This window comes from Vicugna pacos, chromosome 28 (assembly GCF_048564905.1).
Source record: "Vicugna pacos chromosome 28, VicPac4, whole genome shotgun sequence".
Taxonomy (NCBI): Eukaryota; Metazoa; Chordata; class Mammalia; order Artiodactyla; family Camelidae; genus Vicugna; species Vicugna pacos.
In genome coordinates this window covers 245,935-265,429 of record NC_133014.1, presented here as the reverse complement: position 1 = coordinate 265,429, position 19,495 = coordinate 245,935, and the positions used below count along the sequence as shown (strand labels likewise).

General features: G+C 60.9%; 2 protein-coding genes across 3 annotated transcripts in view; both read left to right on the top strand.

The window, feature by feature from the left end:
- Positions 1 to 19,495, top strand: part of LOC116277736 (ankyrin repeat domain-containing protein 26-like) — a 533,747-nt gene that overhangs the window by 459,602 nt on the left and 54,650 nt on the right.
- The window catches only part of LOC140690089 (uncharacterized), a 380,224-nt gene that overhangs the window by 359,145 nt on the left and 1,584 nt on the right, over positions 1 to 19,495 (top strand). The window contains exon 3 of one of the 2 annotated variants that reach the window (XM_072951618.1): positions 11,203 to 11,645. In XM_072951618.1, coding sequence (XP_072807719.1) covers positions 11,203 to 11,645 — 443 coding nt within the window. Of the gene's footprint in view, positions 1 to 11,202; positions 11,646 to 12,361; positions 12,702 to 19,495 lie in introns of those variants that run through there. The other variant, XM_072951619.1, reaches the window with a different exon arrangement.

The window sequence follows — 19,495 nt, the reverse complement described above, 5'->3', positions numbered from 1 at the left end:
CCCAGAAGAGTGCAGGCCAGGGGTGTGCAGATGAGGGATTGTGTGGGCCCAGGTGAAGGCAGGCCCTGGAGTGTGCAGGGCCAGTAGTGTTCAGGCCCTGGAGTGTGCAGGAAAGGTGAGGGCCATCACAGGAGAGGGCAGGGCCAAATGGGGCAGGCCAAGGGGTGTGCAGGACCAGGAGTTTGTAGGCCGAGGAGTATGCAGTCACAGGAGTGAGCAGGCTCAGGTGTGTGCAGTCCTTGGAGTGTGCAGGCCCAGGAGAGGGCATGCCCTGGAATGTGCAGGCCCAGGAGTGTGTAGGTACAGAGTGTGCAAGCCCAGGAGTTAATAGGCCGATGTTCGTGCAGGCCCTGTTGTGCAGAGGTCCAGGAGAGTGCAGGCCCTGGTGTGTGCAGTCCCAGGAGTCTGCAGGCCCTGGATTGTGCAGGCCCAGGAGTGTGTAGGTACAGGAGGGAGGATACCCAGGAGTTTGCAGGCCTAGGAGTGTGTAGGGATAGATGCGTACAGGCCCTGTATTGTGCAGTCCCAGGAGTGTGCAGGCTTGTGAGAGTGTCGGACGAGGGGGCGCTGGCCTGGGATACGGCAGGGCCAGGGGTGTGTATGCCGAAGACTGTGCTTGCCCAGCAGTATGCAGTCACAGGAGGGAGCAGACCGAGTAGTGAGCAGACCCAGGTGTGTGCAGGCACAAGTGGGAGCAGTCCCAGTAGTGTGCAGGCCCAAGAGTATGTGGGTCCAGGGGAGGGCCGGCCCAGCTGCGGGCAGGCCCAGGAGTGTGCAGGGCCAGAAGTGTGCATGCCCAAGAGTGTGCAGGGCCAGTAGTGTTAAGGCCCAGGAGTGTGCAGGACAGGTGAGGGCCATCACAGCAGAGGGCAGGGACAAATTGGGCAGTGCCAGGATTGTGCAGGACCTGAAGTTTGCAGGCCCAGGAGTATGCAGTCACAGGAGGGAGCAGGTAAAAGAGTGTGCAGGCCCAGGTGTGTACATGCCCAGGATCATGCAGGCCCAGGTGTGCGCAGGTCCAGGAGTGTGCAGGCCCAGGTGTGTGAAGACACCGGTGTGTGCAGAGACAGGAGTGTGCAGGCCCAGGAGTGTATATGCCCAGGGCTGTGCAGGCCTTCCAGCGTTCCGCCCCAGGAGTGTGCCGGGACATGTGGGAACAGGCCTAGGGTTAGGCAGGCATAGATGGGAGCAAGCCCAGGATTGTACAAGCCCAGGTTAATGCCGGCCCAGGTGTGCACAGGTCCAGGAGTGTGTAGGCCCTGGTGTGTGCTGTCCCAGGAGTGTACCGGCCCATGTGTGCGCAGGCCCTGGAGTTTGCAGACACCGGAGTGTGCAGACAGGGGTGTGCATGCCCAGGAGTGTACAGGCCTAGGAGAGTGCAAGCCCAGGAGTGTGCACACAAGGGATTGTGCGGGCCCAGGACAGGGCAGGTCCATGTGTGCGCAGGTCCAGGAGTGTGCAGGCCCAGGTGTATGCAGTTCCAGGATTGTGCAGGCCCAGGAGAGGGCAGGCCCATGGGTGTGCACACGAGGGATTGTGAGGGCCCAGGATAAGTCAGGCCCTGCAATGTGCAGGGCAAGAAGTATGCAGGCCCAAGAATGTGCAGACAGAGGAGTGTGCAGGCCAAGGAGGGTGCAGGCCCAGACCATTGCAGGTCCAGGAGTGTACAGGCCCAGGAGTGTGCTATCCCAGCAGTGTCCAGGCCCAGTTGTTTGCAGGTCTATGAGTGTACATGCCCAGGCATGTGTAGTCCCAGCTGTATACAGGCCCAGATAGGGCAGGCCCCGGTGTCTGCAGGCCCAGGAGTTGCAGGCCCAGGTGTGTGCAGACACCGGAGTGTGCAGAGACAGGAGTGTGTAGGCCCAGGATTGTACAGGCAAAGGACTGTGCAGGCCAAGCCATGTGCAGCCCCAGGAATGTGCCGGCACAGATGGGAACAAGCCTAGGAGTGTACAGGCATATGTGGTAGAAGGCCCGGGAGTGTACAAGCCAAGGTTGACGCAGGCCCAGGTGTGCGTAGGTCCAGGATTGTGTAGGCCCATGTGTCTGCTGTCCCAGGAGTATGCGGGCCCAGCAGAGGGCAGGCCCTGGAGTGTGTAGGCCCAGGATTGTGCAGGCACAAGTGGGAGCAGGACCACTAGTATGCAGGCCCAACAGTGTGCAGGTCCAGGCGAGGGTCGGGCGAATTGGGGGCAGGCCCATTAGGGGGAAGTCCCAGGAGTGTGCAGGCCAAGGAGTGTGCACACGAGGGAATGTGTGGGCCCAGGAGAAGTTAGGCCCAGCAGTGCGCAGGGCCAGAAGTGTTCAGGCCTAGGAGTGTGCAGAGGAGTGTGCAGGACAAGGAGGGTGCAGGCCCAGGCCAGGGTAGGCCCAGGAGTGTACAGGCCCGGGAGTGTGTCGGCACAGCAGTGTGCAATCTCAGGAGGGAACAGGTGCAGGAGTGTTCAAGGCCAGCAGTGTGCAGGCCCAGGAGTGTGCACACACAGGAGGGAGGAGGCACACGAGTGTGCTGGCCAGGAGTGTACAGGCCCGTGTTTGTGGAGGCCCGGGAGTGTACAGGCCCAGGAGTGTGCAGGCCCAGGTGTGTGCAGACTCCGGAGTGTGCAGAGACAGGGGTGTGCAGGTCCAGGAATGTACAGGCCTAGGGCTGTGCAGGCCCAGCAGTGTTCCGGCCCAGGAGTGTGCAAAATCAGGAGTAAACAGGCCCAAGTGTGTTCAGGCTCAAGATTGTGCCTGTGGAGTGTGCAGGCCCATGAGTGTGCAATCCAGGAGTGTGCGGGCCCAGTAGTGTGCAAGCCCAGGCCAGAGAAGGCCATTGCCAGGGAAGGCCCAGGAGTGTACAGATCCAGGATTGTGCAGGCCCAGGAGTGTGCATGCGTAGGACTGTGCAGGCACAGGAGGGAGCAGGCCGAGGAATGTGAAGTCCCAGGTGTGTGCAGGCACAAGTGGGAGCAGGCCCAGTAGTGTGAAGTCCCAGGAATATACAGGTCCAGGAGAGGGCCGGCCGAATTTGGGGCAGGCCCAGGAGAGGGAAGGCCCAGAAGCGTGCAGACCCAGGAGTGTGCAGACGAGGGATTGTGTGGGCCCAGGAGAAGGCAGGCCCAGGAGTGTGCAGGGCCAGTCAAGTTCAGGCCCAGGAGTGTGCAGGACCGGTGAGGGCCGTCACAGGAGAGGGCAGGGCCAAATGGGGCAGGCCAAGGAGTGTGCAGGACCAGGAGTTTGTAGGCCGAGGAGTATGCAGTCACAGGTGTGAGCAGGTACAAGAGTGTGCAGGCCCAGTAGGGTACAGGCCCAGGTTCGTGCAGACCCAGGTGTGCGCAGGCCCAGGAGAGGGCCGGCCAAATGGGGAGCAGGCCCAGGAGAGGGAAGGCCCAGGAGTGTGCAGGCCCTGGAGTGTGCACACGATGGATTGTGCGGGCCCAGCAGTGTGCAGGCCCAGGAGTGTGCAGACATAGGAGTGCGCAGGACAAGGAGGGTGCATGCCCAGGCCAGGTTAGGCCCAGGACTGTACAGGCCCGGGAGTGTGTCGGCACAGCAGTGTGCAATGACAGGATGGAACAGGTGCAGGAGTGTTCAAGGTTAGCAGTGTGCAGGCCCAGGAGTGTGCACACACAGGAGGGAGGAGGCACACGAGTGTGCTGGCCAGGAGTGTACAGGCCTGTGTGTGTGTGTAGGCCCAGGAGTGTACAGGCCCAGGTGTGTGCAGGCTGTGGGATGTGCAGGCCCAGGAGTGTGCAGGCCCAGGAGTGTGCAGGCCCAGGAGTGTGCAGAGAGAAGGGTGTGCAAGCCCAGGTGGGTGCAGACCCAGGAGTGTGCAGGCCAAAGAGAGCGCAAGCCCTAGAAGTGTGCAGGCCAGGAGTGTACAGGTCCAGGAGAGGGCCGGCCGAATTGGGGGAAGGCCCAGGAGAGGGAAGGCCCAGGAGTGTGCAGGTTCATGAGAGGGTCGGCCGAGGTGTGGGCTGGCCTGGGATAGGGCAGGGCCAGATGTGTGTAGGCCCAAGACTGTGCTTGCCTAGGAATATGCAGTCACAGGAGGGAGCAGGCCCAGCAGTGTGCAGGCCAAGTAGAGTGCAGGCCCAGGCCTGTGCAGTCCCAGGTGTGTGCAGGCCCAGGAGAGGGCAGGACCCGGTGTGTGCAGGCCCAGGAGTTGCAGACCCAGGTGTGTGCAGACACCGGCGTGTGCAGAGACAGGAGTGTGTAGGCCCAGGATTGTACAGGCCAAGGGCTGTGCAGGCCAAGCCATGTGCAGCCCCAGGAATGTGCTGGCACAGATGGGAACAAGCCTAGGAGTGTACGGGCATATGTGGGAGAAGGCCTGGGAGTGTACAAGCCAAGGTTCATGCAGTCCCAGGTGTGCGTAGGTCCAGGATTGTGTAGGCCCAGGTGTCTGCTGTCCCAGGAGTATGCGGGCCCAGCAGAGGGCAGGCCCTGGAGTGTGTAGGCCCAGGATTGTGCAGGCACAAGTGGGAGCAGGACCAGCAGTGTGCAGGCCCAAGAGTGTGCAGGTCCAGGAGAGGGCCGGGCGACTTGGGGGCAGGCCCATTAGAGGGAAGTCCCAGGAGTGTGCAGGCCAAGTAGTGTGCACACGAGGGATTGTGCGGGCCCAGGGGAAGGTAGGCCCAGCAGTGTGCAGGGCCAGAAGTGTTCAGGCCCAGGTTCGTGCAGGCCCAGGTGTGCGCAGGTCCAGAGCATGCAGGCCCAGGTTTTTGCAGTCCCAGGAGTGTGCAGGCCCTGGAGAGGACAGGCCCTCGAATGTGCAGGCCCAGGAGTGTGCAGGCCAAGCAGTGAGCACCCCCAGGAGTGTGTAGGCCCAGGAGTGTACAGGCCCAGGAGTGTGCAGCCCCAGGCGTGTGCAGACTCCGGAGTGTGCAGAGACAGGGGTGTGCAGGCCCAGGACTGTACAGGTTAGGGCTGTGCAGGCCTAGCAGTGTTCAGGCCCAGGATTGGGCAAAATCAGGAATATACAGGCCCAGGTGTGTTCAGGCTCAAGATTGTGCATGTCCTGGAGTTTGCAGGCCCATGAGTGTGCAGGCCCAGAAGTGTGCAGATTCAATACGGAACCGGCCCGGGAGTGTACAGGCCCAGGTTCCTGCAGGCCCCGGTGTGCGTAGGTCCAGGAGTGTGCAGGTCCAAGAGTGTGCAGGCCCAGTTGTGTGCAGGCCCAGGAATGTGCAGGCCCTGTCGACCCTAGAGGGCAGGATGCCGTGACCAGAGGAGGCGCTCTCTAGGACTGGGGGCGGAGGCCGGGAGAGCAGGCGGTTGGAGAGCCGGTGGTGAGGGCTGGAAAGGGGCAGAGCTGCACCAACCAGGTGTGCGGACCTGAGGGCGTGAGGCTGGGCGGCCTGCCGAGGGTGTTCCTGCAGCAGTGCTGGCCCTGGGTGAGGATGTGGTGGGACCAGGGCTGAGCCAGCGGGGCAGAAGGAGGAGGAGCGGGGAGGAGGGCGCCAGAGGGTGCACAGTGGACCGGTCACTGGGCATCTGCAGGTTTGGAGGCGCTCTGCTGTGTGGGGCTCCAGGCCTCCCTGGGTCTGGGGACGTGGGTGTGATGTGACTCGGAAGGAGGCCGGGTGCGCTTCGGACAGCACCCGCCATCTCTCCCACCCAGGCCCAGTGCTCATGGTCGTGTTGCAGCCTCAGTTTTCCGTCCACTGTCCCAGCAACCCCTTGGTGGTATTCTGAGCAGAGGCAGAGGGTGAGAGTCCTGACTTGGCTTTCCTTCCCTGTGTTTCCAAGTCCACACTCATTCCGCAAGTCGCACGACAGGCCAAGAAATCGGGAGACGCGGTGTCGGGGTAAAGAATAGTGAGTTTATTTGGAAAGGCAGCTGACCGAGAAGATGGCAGGCTAATGTCCTGGAGAGCCACCTTCTCCGAGTGAGACTTCAGGCTCCTTTTACACTCGAAAGGAGAGGGGTTGTGGGTGGTTGGTGCAAAGTCCTTGGTGCAGGAATTCTTTGTTTTTGCAGTTGTGGGTCAGCTCATGGGGCCCCTGTAAAGCCTCTAACAAAACAAATGTTACTTTCTGTTCTGCAGCTTGTTGTGTGTATAGGAGAGGAAAAGAGCTCTTATCCTGAAGGCTGAGAGCCTTGAGAACAGGCTCTGCTGTCAATTTCAGGCTGAAGGCAACATTGTTTTACAAAAGGGGCAGAGCTGGTAAGACAGCCTGGAAAACAGCAGAGGGTTAAAGGAAAAAGAACAGATCTAATAGGCAGTCAGATTTGGTCTTTTCTGTTACACCTGCTGCCCCAGCAGGGCTGGCCTCAGGGAGGAAGGGCGCCCCTCCGGCCCCCGAGAGCCGCCTGCAGAGGGTGGGGAAGGCAGGGAGGGGGTCTGCCCTGCTGGAGAGGTAAACTAGACATGGCTGATACATGGACAGTGAGTGCAAAGTTAGAAAACCTCTGGGTTTTCCCTCTTTAGGGAGGGAGAGGGAGGCTCAGCATAGGTCCTTGAGCTTCCGCGAGAAAAGTGGCTCTCAGCCCAGGTCGGCTGCGGGCGCCTCTGGGGTTGTCACACCTGAGGGGCCCTCTGTGGACGGGTCCTGTGTTCTTGGCACTGACGTGGATTTTCCTCCTCTTCTTCCCCAAGGGGCGGTAGTGGCTCCGGGGGCAGCTTCCAGCCGATCATGGCCATCCGGCTGCCCTCATGCAAGCTGGCCCTGCACGCCCGGCAGCTGGACGTCAGGCTGCAGCTGGACTACGTCTCCGCCTCGCAGGTAAGAGGAGCCCCGCTGCTTCCCTGCGGGCCGGCAAGGGGGTCCCTCGGGAGGGGTTTCGGTTGGGGGCTCCTGGCTAGACACCGCAGCCGTGTGAGTGGCACCGTTGGGGTGAAGGAGGCTGGTGCCAGGGACAGGGCAGGCCCAGGAGTGTGCAGGCCCAGGAGTGTGCATGCCCAGGAGTGTGCAGGCAAAGGAGGGAGCAGGCCCAGTAGTGTGCAGGCCAAGTAGAGTGCAGGCCCAGAAGTGTGCAGGCCCAGGCGTGTACAGACTCCGGAGTGTGCAGAGACAGGAGTGTGCAGGCCCAGAATTGTACAGGCCTAGGGCTGTGCAGGCCCAGCAGTGTTCAGGCCCAGGAGTGTGCAAAATCAGGAGTATACAGGCCCAGGTGTGTTCAGGCTCAAGATTGTGCAAGTCCTGGAGTGTGCAGGCCCATGAGTGTGCAATCCAGGAGTGTGCAGGCCCAGTAGTGTGCACACACAGGAGGGAGGAGGCACATGATTGTGCTGGCCTGGAGTGTACAGCCCTGTGTGTGTGTGTATGCCCAGGAGTGTACAGGCCCAGGTGTGTGCAGGCCCAGGATTGTTTAGGCCCAGGAGTGTGCAGAGAGAAGAGTGTGCAAGCCCAGGTTGGTGCAGACCCAGAAGCGTGCAGGCCTAGGAGAGCGCAGGCCCTGGAGTGTGCAGGCCAGGAGTGTGCAGGTCCAGGAGAGGGCCGGCCGAATTGGGGGCAGGCCCAGGAGTGTACAGGCCCAGGAGTGTGCTGACACAGTAGGGATCAGTCACAGGAGTGTGCAGGTCCAGGAGTATACAGGCCCAGGTGTGTGCAGGCCCAACATTGTGCAGGCCCAGGAGTGTGCAGGCCCAGGTATGTGCAGGCCCAGGCCATGGCAGGCCCAGGAGGGTACAGACCCTGGAGTGTGCAGACCCAGGAATATGCATGCCCAGGGCTGTGAGGCCCAGCATTTTTCAGGCCCTGGAGTGTACAGAATCAGGTGTATACAGGCCAAGGTGTGTTAATGCCCAAGATTGTGCAGGTCCTGTTGTGTGCAGACCCATGAGTGTGCAGTTCGAGCAGTGTGCAGGCCCAGTAGTGTTCAGGCCCAGGAGTGTGCAACATCAGGAGTATACAGGTCCAGGTGTGTTCAGGCTCAAGATTGTGCATGTCCTGGAGTGTGCAGGCCCATGAGTGTGCAATCCAGGAGTGTGCAGGTCCAAGAGTGTGCAGGCCCAGTTGTGTGCAGGCCCAGGAATGTGCAGGCCCTGTCGACCCTAGAGGGCAGGATGCCGTGACCAGAGGAGGCGCTCTCTAGGACTGGGGGCGGAGGCCGGGAGAGCAGGCGGTTGGAGAGCCGGTGGTGAGGGCTGGAAAGGGGCAGAGCTGCACCAACCAGGTGTGCGGACCTGAGGGCGTGAGGCTGGGCGGCCTGCCGAGGGTGTTCCTGCAGCAGTGCTGGCCCTGGGTGAGGATGTGGTGGGACCAGGGCTGAGCCAGCGGGGCAGAAGGAGGAGGAGCGGGGAGGAGGGCGCCAGAGGGTGCACAGTGGACCGGTCACTGGGCATCTGCAGGTTTGGAGGCGCTCTGCTGTGTGGGGCTCCAGGCCTCCCTGGGTCTGGGGACGTGGGTGTGATGTGACTCGGAAGGAGGCCGGGTGCGCTTCGGACAGCACCCGCCATCTCTCCCACCCAGGCCCAGTGCTCATGGTCGTGTTGCAGCCTCAGTTTTCCGTCCACTGTCCCAGCAACCCCTTGGTGGTATTCTGAGCAGAGGCAGAGGGTGAGAGTCCTGACTTGGCTTTCCTTCCCTGTGTTTCCAAGTCCACACTCATTCCGCAAGTCGCACGACAGGCCAAGAAATCGGGAGACGCGGTGTCGGGGTAAAGAATAGTGAGTTTATTTGGAAAGGCAGCTGACCGAGAAGATGGCAGGCTAATGTCCTGGAGAGCCACCTTCTCCGAGTGAGACTTCAGGCTCCTTTTACACTCGAAAGGAGAGGGGTTGTGGGTGGTTGGTGCAAAGTCCTTGGTGCAGGAATTCTTTGTTTTTGCAGTTGTGGGTCAGCTCATGGGGCCCCTGTAAAGCCTCTAACAAAACAAATGTTACTTTCTGTTCTGCAGCTTGTTGTGTGTATAGGAGAGGAAAAGAGCTCTTATCCTGAAGGCTGAGAGCCTTGAGAACAGGCTCTGCTGTCAATTTCAGGCTGAAGGCAACATTGTTTTACAAAAGGGGCAGAGCTGGTAAGACAGCCTGGAAAACAGCAGAGGGTTAAAGGAAAAAGAACAGATCTAATAGGCAGTCAGATTTGGTCTTTTCTGTTACACCTGCTGCCCCAGCAGGGCTGGCCTCAGGGAGGAAGGGCGCCCCTCCGGCCCCCGAGAGCCGCCTGCAGAGGGTGGGGAAGGCAGGGAGGGGGTCTGCCCTGCTGGAGAGGTAAACTAGACATGGCTGATACATGGACAGTGAGTGCAAAGTTAGAAAACCTCTGGGTTTTCCCTCTTTAGGGAGGGAGAGGGAGGCTCAGCATAGGTCCTTGAGCTTCCGCGAGAAAAGTGGCTCTCAGCCCAGGTCGGCTGCGGGCGCCTCTGGGGTTGTCACACCTGAGGGGCCCTCTGTGGACGGGTCCTGTGTTCTTGGCACTGACGTGGATTTTCCTCCTCTTCTTCCCCAAGGGGCGGTAGTGGCTCCGGGGGCAGCTTCCAGCCGATCATGGCCATCCGGCTGCCCTCATGCAAGCTGGCCCTGCACGCCCGGCAGCTGGACGTCAGGCTGCAGCTGGACTACGTCTCCGCCTCGCAGGTAAGAGGAGCCCCGCTGCTTCCCTGCGGGCCGGCAAGGGGGTCCCTCGGGAGGGGTTTCGGTTGGGGGCTCCTGGCTAGACACCGCAGCCGTGTGAGTGGCACCGTTGGGGTGAAGGAGGCTGGTGCCAGGGACAGGGCAGGCCCAGGAGTGTGCAGGCCCAGGAGTGTGCATGCCCAGGAGTGTGCAGGCAAAGGAGGGAGCAGGCCCAGTAGTGTGCAGGCCAAGTAGAGTGCAGGCCCAGAAGTGTGCAGGCCCAGGCGTGTACAGACTCCGGAGTGTGCAGAGACAGGAGTGTGCAGGCCCAGAATTGTACAGGCCTAGGGCTGTGCAGGCCCAGCAGTGTTCAGGCCCAGGAGTGTGCAAAATCAGGAGTATACAGGCCCAGGTGTGTTCAGGCTCAAGATTGTGCAAGTCCTGGAGTGTGCAGGCCCATGAGTGTGCAATCCAGGAGTGTGCAGGCCCAGTAGTGTGCACACACAGGAGGGAGGAGGCACATGATTGTGCTGGCCTGGAGTGTACAGCCCTGTGTGTGTGTGTATGCCCAGGAGTGTACAGGCCCAGGTGTGTGCAGGCCCAGGATTGTTTAGGCCCAGGAGTGTGCAGAGAGAAGAGTGTGCAAGCCCAGGTTGGTGCAGACCCAGAAGCGTGCAGGCCTAGGAGAGCGTAGGCCCTGGAGTGTGCAGGCCAGGAGTGTGCAGGTCCAGGAGAGGGCCGGCCGAATTGGGGGCAGGCCCAGGAGTGTACAGGCCCAGGAGTGTGCTGACACAGTAGGGATCAGTCACAGGAGTGTGCAGGTCCAGGAGTATACAGGCCCAGGTGTGTGCAGGCCCAACATTGTGCAGGCCCAGGAGTGTGCAGGCCCAGGTATGTGCAGGCCCAGGCCATGGCAGGCCCAGGAGGGTACAGACCCTGGAGTGTGCAGACCCAGGAATATGCATGCCCAGGGCTGTGAGGCCCAGCATTTTTCAGGCCCTGGAGTGTACAGAATCAGGTGTATACAGGCCAAGGTGTGTTAATGCCCAAGATTGTGCAGGTCTTGTTGTGTGCAGACCCATGAGTGTGCAGTTCGAGCAGTGTGCAGGCCCAGTAGTGTTCAGGCCCAGGAGTGTGCAACATCAGGAGTATACAGGTCCAGGTGTGTTCAGGCTCAAGATTGTGCATGTCCTGGAGTGTGCAGGCCCATGAGTGTGCAATCCAGGAGTGTGCAGGCCCAGTAGTGTGCAAGCCAGGGCCAGAGAAGGCCCATGCCAGGGAAGGCCCAGGAGTGTACAGATCCAGGAGTGTGCAGGCCCAGGAGTGTGCATGCCCAGGAGTGTCCAGAGGAGGGGTTTGAGGCCGTGGTGGGATGTCCTTCACAGGCATAAATAGCGTAAAGAGCATAAAACTACATGATAGTGATGGTCGGACAGCATGGGAATGCACTTAATGTTCCTGAAATGCACAATTAAAAAGGGAAAAAAATCTGTATTTTATTAAAGGAGGTGGAAAATTGAAAAATATAGGATGCCATAAATGATGTAAAACAAATAAACTAAACTAAAGAAAAACAAAACAAAAGCAAATTCAGGGGCAGGGAAGTCAACTTCGGGTAGGGGAGGGGATTTATGGTGGGATTTTGGAGAAGGTGTAGGAGGGTGCAGAGGGGCACAGCCCTAGTGGGTGATGATGCCTAAAATGGTTCTCCACTGCCCAGCGGCCCAGGTGCAGGTGCAGGAACTACAGGCTTCTCAGGAGCAGCAAGATCAGCAGGAGCAGCAGGCTCTTCAGGAGTGGCAAGATCAGCAGGAGCTGCAGGCTCTTCAGGAGTGGCAAGATCAGCAGGAGCAGCAGGCTCTTCAGGAGTGGCAAGATCAGCAGGAGCGGCAGGCTCTTCTGGAGTGGCAAGATCAGCAGGAGCAGCAGGCTCTTCAGGAGCTGCAGGCTCTTCAGGATCGGCTAGATCAGCAGGAACGGCAGGTTCTTCAGGAGCGGCTAGATCAGCAGGAATGGCGGGCTCTTCAGGAGTGTCTAGATCAGCAGGAACGGCAGGCGCTTCAGGAGCGGCGGGCTCTTCAGGAATGGCAGGCTCTTCAGGAGCCGTGGGCTCTTCAGGAGCGGCTAGATCAGCAGGAGAGGCAGGCTCTTCAGGAGAGGCAGGCTCTTCAGGAGCCGTGGGCTCTTCAGGAGCGGCTAGATCAGCAGGAACGGCGGGCTCTTCAGGAGCAGCTAGATCAGCAGGAATGGCAGGCTCTTCATATGCAGTTGGAGCAGCAGGATCTTCATGTTCAGCAGGAGCAGCTGGAGGGAGTTCGCGGTCTCCTGCTGGACCCTGGTGGTCCTGTTTTTGTTCTCTGGCATCTTCCCCTGCCCCTGCCTGCTCTGGACCTGTAACTGTTGGACGTGGAGAGAGCTTTAAGTCTAGTGGTTGTGCTCAGGCACAACCTGGAAAAAGGTACCCACATGGCTCCCTTTCCACGTGCCTTTTCAAGGACAGAAATCTTCCCAGAGCTTTGCAGACAGCTCCCACCGAGCAAGTGCCCACAGGCACTTGTTCTGTGACTGAATTCTTCCAGACAGGTGGTCTGAGGCCCGTCTTTGTTCTGGTCCCAACAGCAGACTTTGGGAATGCCTCCCTGTGTGGCCCAGCCCTCCGCCCTCCCTCACCTACACACCCGCACCGGCCCTGCCCTTCTCACCTTTGGGCTGTGCTTCGGGGGGCTCCTGGCCCTCTACCTGAATCCCCGGGTGGTGGGCCCGGTGCTCCAGGTCAGAGCCGGGGGTGCTGAGCTGCCCCTCAGCCCTGGGCAAGATTCTGGGGAGAGACCTGGGCGACGTCTGGGCAGGAGGCCGTGGTGGTGGGGAGCCCTTCATACCCAGACTCTTCCGGAGCCTGTGCTGGCCTTCCACAGTGTGGCACACCAGCCCCTCACTTGGGGAGCTGGCATGAGTGTCCTGGTTCCCCGGATCCTGCGGTGTCTGGCTCTGCAATGACAGTGACCGGCAGCCGGCCCGGCCCGGAGGTCTCAGAGCCCTGCCTGGCCAGGACCACTCCTGCTTCTGCCCCACTCGACCGTCTGCTGCCTGATCAGACTGGGACCTTGGTCATCTCAGTCACCCGGGAGGCAAGAGACACACCCTAGGGCATGGGCGCCACCTCGGGCAGCAGGGCCCTGCCCCGGTTCTCCACATCCCAGCCAGCCCGCTTGGACCCAGGTTGGTGATGTGATCGGCCCCCCAGGCCTCTGACCCTTCCTCAGCCTGCTCTTGCTTGAGGCAGGACCCCCCCAACATGACTGCCCCACCGCCACCAGTCAGGAAGGGGCTGTGGGGCCACCCGGGTGGGGTCTGAGTGGTGGCCTGGCCTGGGCGGGCCTGCCCTGGGCCTCCCTGTGTTACCTTTCGGTCCCTCTGGCCAAAAGGCCAGAGGCGCCTGGGGTGAGACCCGACCCACTGTCGGCACTGTTGGCAAAGGCCGTTGCTGCGGGCTTTCCGGGGGCCGCGACCTCGGGATCTTGGGATGCAACAAAACATGTCTGAGCTGAGCTGAGTTCACCAGCCAAGTAGGTTGAGAAGTGTCCTTCTCTACACAGCGGGTGCCTGGTGACCTGGGTCCCAAGTTCTGTTGGGCTCTGTTGCCAGGGAAGTGAGGTCACTTCCTGGGGTCCCCTTCCCCAAGCTTCCTCCTTACACAAAGCTCCCCAAGGGCCTCTCTGGGCTGCTGATGGCTCACTTCCCACCCCATGCCATGTCCACCCAGTGACACCAACACGGCCCCTCCTATAGCCCTGGGGAGGCCTGGATGCAGCCAGGGTCACAGCTCTGATGACACAGCTGGCTTCAGACCCAGCTCCCCCGCCAGCAGTGCTGTCACCCTGGACAAGCCACCTGCTTCTCAGGGTCTCCCCAATCCCCCATCGGCGCAGTGGGGATCATTCTGGACCCGGCTTCCTAGGAAAGCCATCATGTCTCTAGAACCACAAACACCTACTGCACCTGTCACCTCTGCGGGCTGGCATCACAGGGAGCTCATGCACAGACTCAGCAAAGGAAGGGCCCCACAGAGGGCTGGTGTGCAGGCCAAGGAGTGTGCAGGCCCAGGACTGTGCAGACGAGGCATTGTGTGGGCCCAGGAGAGGGCAGGCCTAGGAGTGTGCAGGGACAGAAGTGTGCAGGCCCAGGAGTGTGCAGGGCCAGTAGTGTTCAGGCCCCGGAGAGTGCAGGAAAGGTGAGGGCCATCACAGGAGAGGGCAGGGCCAAATGGGGCAGGCCAAGGAGTGTGCAGGACAAGGAGTTTGTAGGCCGAGGAGTATGCGGTCACAGGAGTGAGCAGGCCCAGGTGTGTGCAGTCCTTGGAGTGTGCAGGCCCAGGAGAGGGCATTCCCTGGAATGTGCAGGCCCAGGAGTGTGTAGGTACAGGAGGGAGCAGGCCCAGGAGTTTGCAGACGAAGGAGTGTGTAGGGACAGATGCGAGCAGGCCCTGGAGTGTGCAGCGCCAGGAGTGTGCTGGTCCATGAGAGGGTCGGCCGAAGTGGGGGCTGGCCCGGGATAGGGCAGGGCCAGGGGTGTGTAGGTCAAGACTGTGCTTGCCCAGGATTATACAGTCCCAGGAGTGAGCATGTACAGGAGTGTGCAGGCCCAGGAGTGTAGAAGCCCAGGTTCGTGCAGGCCCAGGTGTGCGCAGGTCCAGGAGCATGCAGGCCCAGGTGTGTGCAGTCCCAGGAGAGTGCAGGCCCTGGAGAGGACAGGCCCTCGAATGTGCAGGCCCAGGAGTGTGCAGGCCAAGCAGTGAGCACCCCCAGGAGTGTGTAGGCCCAGGAGTGTACAGGCCCAGGAGTGTGCAGCCCCAGGCGTGTGCAGACTCCGGAGTGTGCAGACACAGGGGTGTGCAGGCCCAGGAATGTACAGGTTAGGGCTGTGCAGGCCTAGCAGTGTTCAGGCCCAGGAGTGTGCAAAATCAGGAGTATACAGGCCCAGGTGTGTTCAGGCTGAAGATTGTGCATGTCCTGGAGTGTGCAGGCCCATGAGTGTGCAATCCAGGAGTGTGCGGGCCCAGTAGTGTGCAAGCCAGGGCCAGAGAAGGCCCATGCCAGGGAAGGCCCAGGAGTGTACATATCCAGGGGTGTGCAGGCCCATGAGTGTGCAGGCCCTGAGTGTGCACTCGAGGGATTGTGCGGGCCCAGGAGAGGGCAGGCCCAGCAGTGTGCAGGCCCAGGAGTGTGCAGACACAGGAGGGATCAGTCACAGGAGTGTGCAGATCCAGGAGTATACAGGCCCAGGTGTGTGCAGGCCCAACCTTGTGCAGGCCCAGGAGTGTGCAGACAGAGGAGTGTGCAGGCCAAGGAGGGTGCAGGCCCAGGCCAGGGCAGGCCTAAGAGGGTACAGACCCTGGAGTGTGCAGGCCCAGGAGTATGCATGCCCAGGGCTGTGAGTCCCAGCAGTGTTCAGGCCCAGGAGTGTGCAGAATCAGGAGTATACAGGCCCAGGTGTGTTCAGGCTCAAGATTGTGCCTGTCCTGGAGTGTGCAGGCCCATGAGTGTGCAATCAAGGAGTGTGCGGGTCCAGTAGTGTGCAAGCCCAGGCCAGAGAAGGCCCATGCCAGGGAAGGCCCAGGAGTGTACAGATCCAGGATTGTGCTGGCCCAGGAGTGTGCATGCGCAGGACTGTGCAGGCACAGGAGGGAGCAGGCCGAGGAGGGTGCAGTCCCAGGTGTGTGCAGGCACAAGTGTGAGCAGGCCCAGTATTGTGAAGGCCCAGGAATGAACAGGTCCAGGAGAGGGCCGGCCGAATTGGGGGCAGGCCCAGGAGAGGGAAGGCCCAGAAGCGTGCAGGTCTAGGAGTGTGCAGACGAGGGATTGTGTGGGCCCAGGAGAAGGCAGGCCCAGGAGTGTGCAGGGCAGAAGTGTGCAGGCCCAAGAGTGTGCAGGGCCAGTCATGTTCAGGCCCAGGAGTGTGTAGGACCTGTGAGGGCCGTCACAGGAGAGGGCAGGGCCAAATGGGGCAGGCCAAGGAGTGTGCAGGACCAGGAGTTTGTAGGCCGAGGAGTATGCAGTCACAGGAGTGAACAGGTACAAGAGTGTGCAGGCCCAGTAGGGTACAAGCCCAGGTTCGTGCAGACCCAGGTGTGCACAGGTCCTGGAGCGTGCAGACCCAGGAGTGTGCAGACACAATATGGAACAGGCCCAGGAGTGTGCAGGCTAAAGGGTGTGCATACCCAGGACTGTGCAGGCCCAGGAATGTGCAGACACTGGAGGGAGCAGGCACACTAGTGTACTGGCACAGGAGTGTACAGCCCAGGTGTATGCAGGCTCTGGGATATACAGACCCAGGAGTGTGCAGTCCCAGGATTGTGGAGACAGAGGAGTGTGCAGGCCCAGGATGGTGCAGTTCCAGGAGTGTGCAGGCCCAGGCCAGGGCAGGCCCAGGAGTGTGTAGGCACAGGAGGAAGCAGGCCGAGGAGTCTGCAGTCCCAGGTGTGTGCAAGCACAAGTGGGAGCAGGCCCAGTAGTGTGCAGGCCCAAGAGTGTGCAGGTCCAGGAGAGGGCCGGCCGAATTGGGGGCAGGCCCAGGAGAGGGAAGGTGCAGGAGTGTGCAGGCCCAGGAGTGTACAGTCCTAGGTTCGTGAAGGCCCAGGTTTGCGCAGGTACAGGAGTGTGCATGGCCATTAGTGTCCAGGCCCAGGCCAGGACAGGACCAGGAGTGTCCAGTCTCAGGAGTGTGCAGGGCCAGGAGTGTGTAGGCGCACAAGTGTTTTGTCCCAGAAGTGTGATGGCACACGAGTGTGCAGGCCCAGGAGTGTGAAGACACTGGAGTGTGCAGAGACAGGTGTGTGCAGGCCCAGGAGTGTGCCGGCACAGGTGGGAACAGGGCTAGGAGTGTGCAGGCATACATGGGAGCAGACCCAGGAGTGTACAAGCCCAGGTTCATGCAGGCCCAAGTGTGCGCAGGTCCAGGAGTGTGAAGGCCCAGGTGTCTGCTGTCCCAGGAGTGTGCAGGTCCTGAAGTTTGCAGGCCCAGGAGTGTGCAGGCCCAGGAGTGTGCAGACAAAGCATTGTGCAGGCCAAGGAGGGTGCAGGCCCATGAGTGCACAGGCCCAGGAGTGTGCAGGCCCAGGCGTGTGCAGACTCCGGAGTGTGCAGAGACAGGAGTGTGCAGGCCCAGGTTTGTACAGGCCTAGGGCTGTGCAGGCCCAGCAGTGTTCAGGCCCAGGAGTGTGCAAAATCAGGAGTACACAGGCCCAGGTGTGTTCAGGCTCAAGGTTGTGCATGTCCTGGAGTGTGCAAGCCCATGACTGTGCAATCCATGAGTGTGTGGGCCCAGTAGTGTGCAAGCCCAGGCCAGAGAAGGCCCATGCCAGGGAAGGCCCAGGAGTGTACAGATCCAGGAGTGTGCAGGCCCAGGATTGTGCATGCCCAGGAGTGTGCAGGCACAGGAGGGAGCCGAATAAGGAGTGTGAAGGCCCAAGAATGTACAGGTCCAGGAGAGGGCTGGCCGAATTGGGGGCAGGCCCAGGAGAGGGAAGGCCCAGAAGAGTGCAGGCCAGGGGTGTGCAGATGAGGGATTGTGTGGGCCCAGGTGAAGGCAGGCCCTGGAGTGTGCAGGGCCAGTAGTGTTCAGGCCCTGGAGTGTGCAGGAAAGGTGAGGGCCATCACAGGAGAGGGCAGGGCCAAATGGGGCAGGCCAAGGGGTGTGCAGGACCAGGAGTTTGTAGGCCGAGGAGTATGCAGTCACAGGAGTGAGCAGGCTCAGGTGTGTGCAGTCCTTGGAGTGTGCAGGCCCAGGAGAGGGCATGCCCTGGAATGTGCAGGCCCAGGAGTGTGTAGGTACAGAGTGTGCAAGCCCAGGAGTTAATAGGCCGATGTTCGTGCAGGCCCTGTTGTGCAGAGGTCCAGGAGAGTGCAGGCCCTGGTGTGTGCAGTCCCAGGAGTCTGCAGGCCCTGGATTGTGCAGGCCCAGGAGTGTGTAGGTACAGGAGGGAGGATACCCAGGAGTTTGCAGGCCTAGGAGTGTGTAGGGATAGATGCGTACAGGCCCTGTATTGTGCAGTCCCAGGAGTGTGCAGGCTTGTGAGAGTGTCGGACGAGGGGGCGCTGGCCTGGGATACGGCAGGGCCAGGGGTGTGTATGCCGAAGACTGTGCTTGCCCAGCAGTATGCAGTCACAGGAGGGAGCAGACCGAGTAGTGAGCAGACCCAGGTGTGTGCAGGCACAAGTGGGAGCAGTCCCAGTAGTGTGCAGGCCCAAGAGTATGTGGGTCCAGGGGAGGGCCGGCCCAGCTGCGGGCAGGCCCAGGAGTGTGCAGGGCCAGAAGTGTGCATGCCCAAGAGTGTGCAGGGCCAGTAGTGTTAAGGCCCAGGAGTGTGCAGGACAGGTGAGGGCCATCACAGCAGAGGGCAGGGACAAATTGGGCAGTGCCAGGATTGTGCAGGACCTGAAGTTTGCAGGCCCAGGAGTATGCAGTCACAGGAGGGAGCAGGTAAAAGAGTGTGCAGGCCCAGGTGTGTACATGCCCAGGATCATGCAGGCCCAGGTGTGCGCAGGTCCAGGAGTGTGCAGGCCCAGGTGTGTGAAGACACCGGTGTGTGCAGAGACAGGAGTGTGCAGGCCCAGGAGTGTATATGCCCAGGGCTGTGCAGGCCTTCCAGCGTTCCGCCCCAGGAGTGTGCCGGGACATGTGGGAACAGGCCTAGGGTTAGGCAGGCATAGATGGGAGCAAGCCCAGGATTGTACAAGCCCAGGTTAATGCCGGCCCAGGTGTGCACAGGTCCAGGAGTGTGTAGGCCCTGGTGTGTGCTGTCCCAGGAGTGTACCGGCCCATGTGTGCGCAGGCCCTGGAGTTTGCAGACACCGGAGTGTGCAGACAGGGGTGTGCATGCCCAGGAGTGTACAGGCCTAGGAGAGTGCAAGCCCAGGAGTGTGCACACAAGGGATTGTGCGGGCCCAGGACAGGGCAGGTCCATGTGTGCGCAGGTCCAGGAGTGTGCAGGCCCAGGTGTATGCAGTTCCAGGATTGTGCAGGCCCAGGAGAGGGCAGGCCCATGGGTGTGCACACGAGGGATTGTGAGGGCCCAGGATAAGTCAGGCCCTGCAATGTGCAGGGCAAGAAGTATGCAGGCCCAAGAATGTGCAGACAGAGGAGTGTGCAGGCCAAGGAGGGTGCAGGCCCAGACCATTGCAGGTCCAGGAGTGTACAGGCCCAGGAGTGTGCTATCCCAGCAGTGTCCAGGCCCAGTTGTTTGCAGGTCTATGAGTGTACATGCCCAGGCATGTGTAGTCCCAGCTGTATACAGGCCCAGATAGGGCAGGCCCCGGTGTCTGCAGGCCCAGGAGTTGCAGGCCCAGGTGTGTGCAGACACCGGAGTGTGCAGAGACAGGAGTGTGTAGGCCCAGGATTGTACAGGCAAAGGACTGTGCAGGCCAAGCCATGTGCAGCCCCAGGAATGTGCCGGCACAGATGGGAACAAGCCTAGGAGTGTACAGGCATATGTGGTAGAAGGCCCGGGAGTGTACAAGCCAAGGTTGACGCAGGCCCAGGTGTGCGTAGGTCCAGGATTGTGTAGGCCCATGTGTCTGCTGTCCCAGGAGTATGCGGGCCCAGCAGAGGGCAGGCCCTGGAGTGTGTAGGCCCAGGATTGTGCAGGCACAAGTGGGAGCAGGACCACTAGTATGCAGGCCCAACAGTGTGCAGGTCCAGGCGAGGGTCGGGCGAATTGGGGGCAGGCCCATTAGGGGGAAGTCCCAGGAGTGTGCAGGCCAAGGAGTGTGCACACGAGGGAATGTGTGGGCCCAGGAGAAGTTAGGCCCAGCAGTGCGCAGGGCCAGAAGTGTTCAGGCCTAGGAGTGTGCAGAGGAGTGTGCAGGACAAGGAGGGTGCAGGCCCAGGCCAGGGTAGGCCCAGGAGTGTACAGGCCCGGGAGTGTGTCGGCACAGCAGTGTGCAATCTCAGGAGGGAACAGGTGCAGGAGTGTTCAAGGCCAGCAGTGTGCAGGCCCAGGAGTGTGCACACACAGG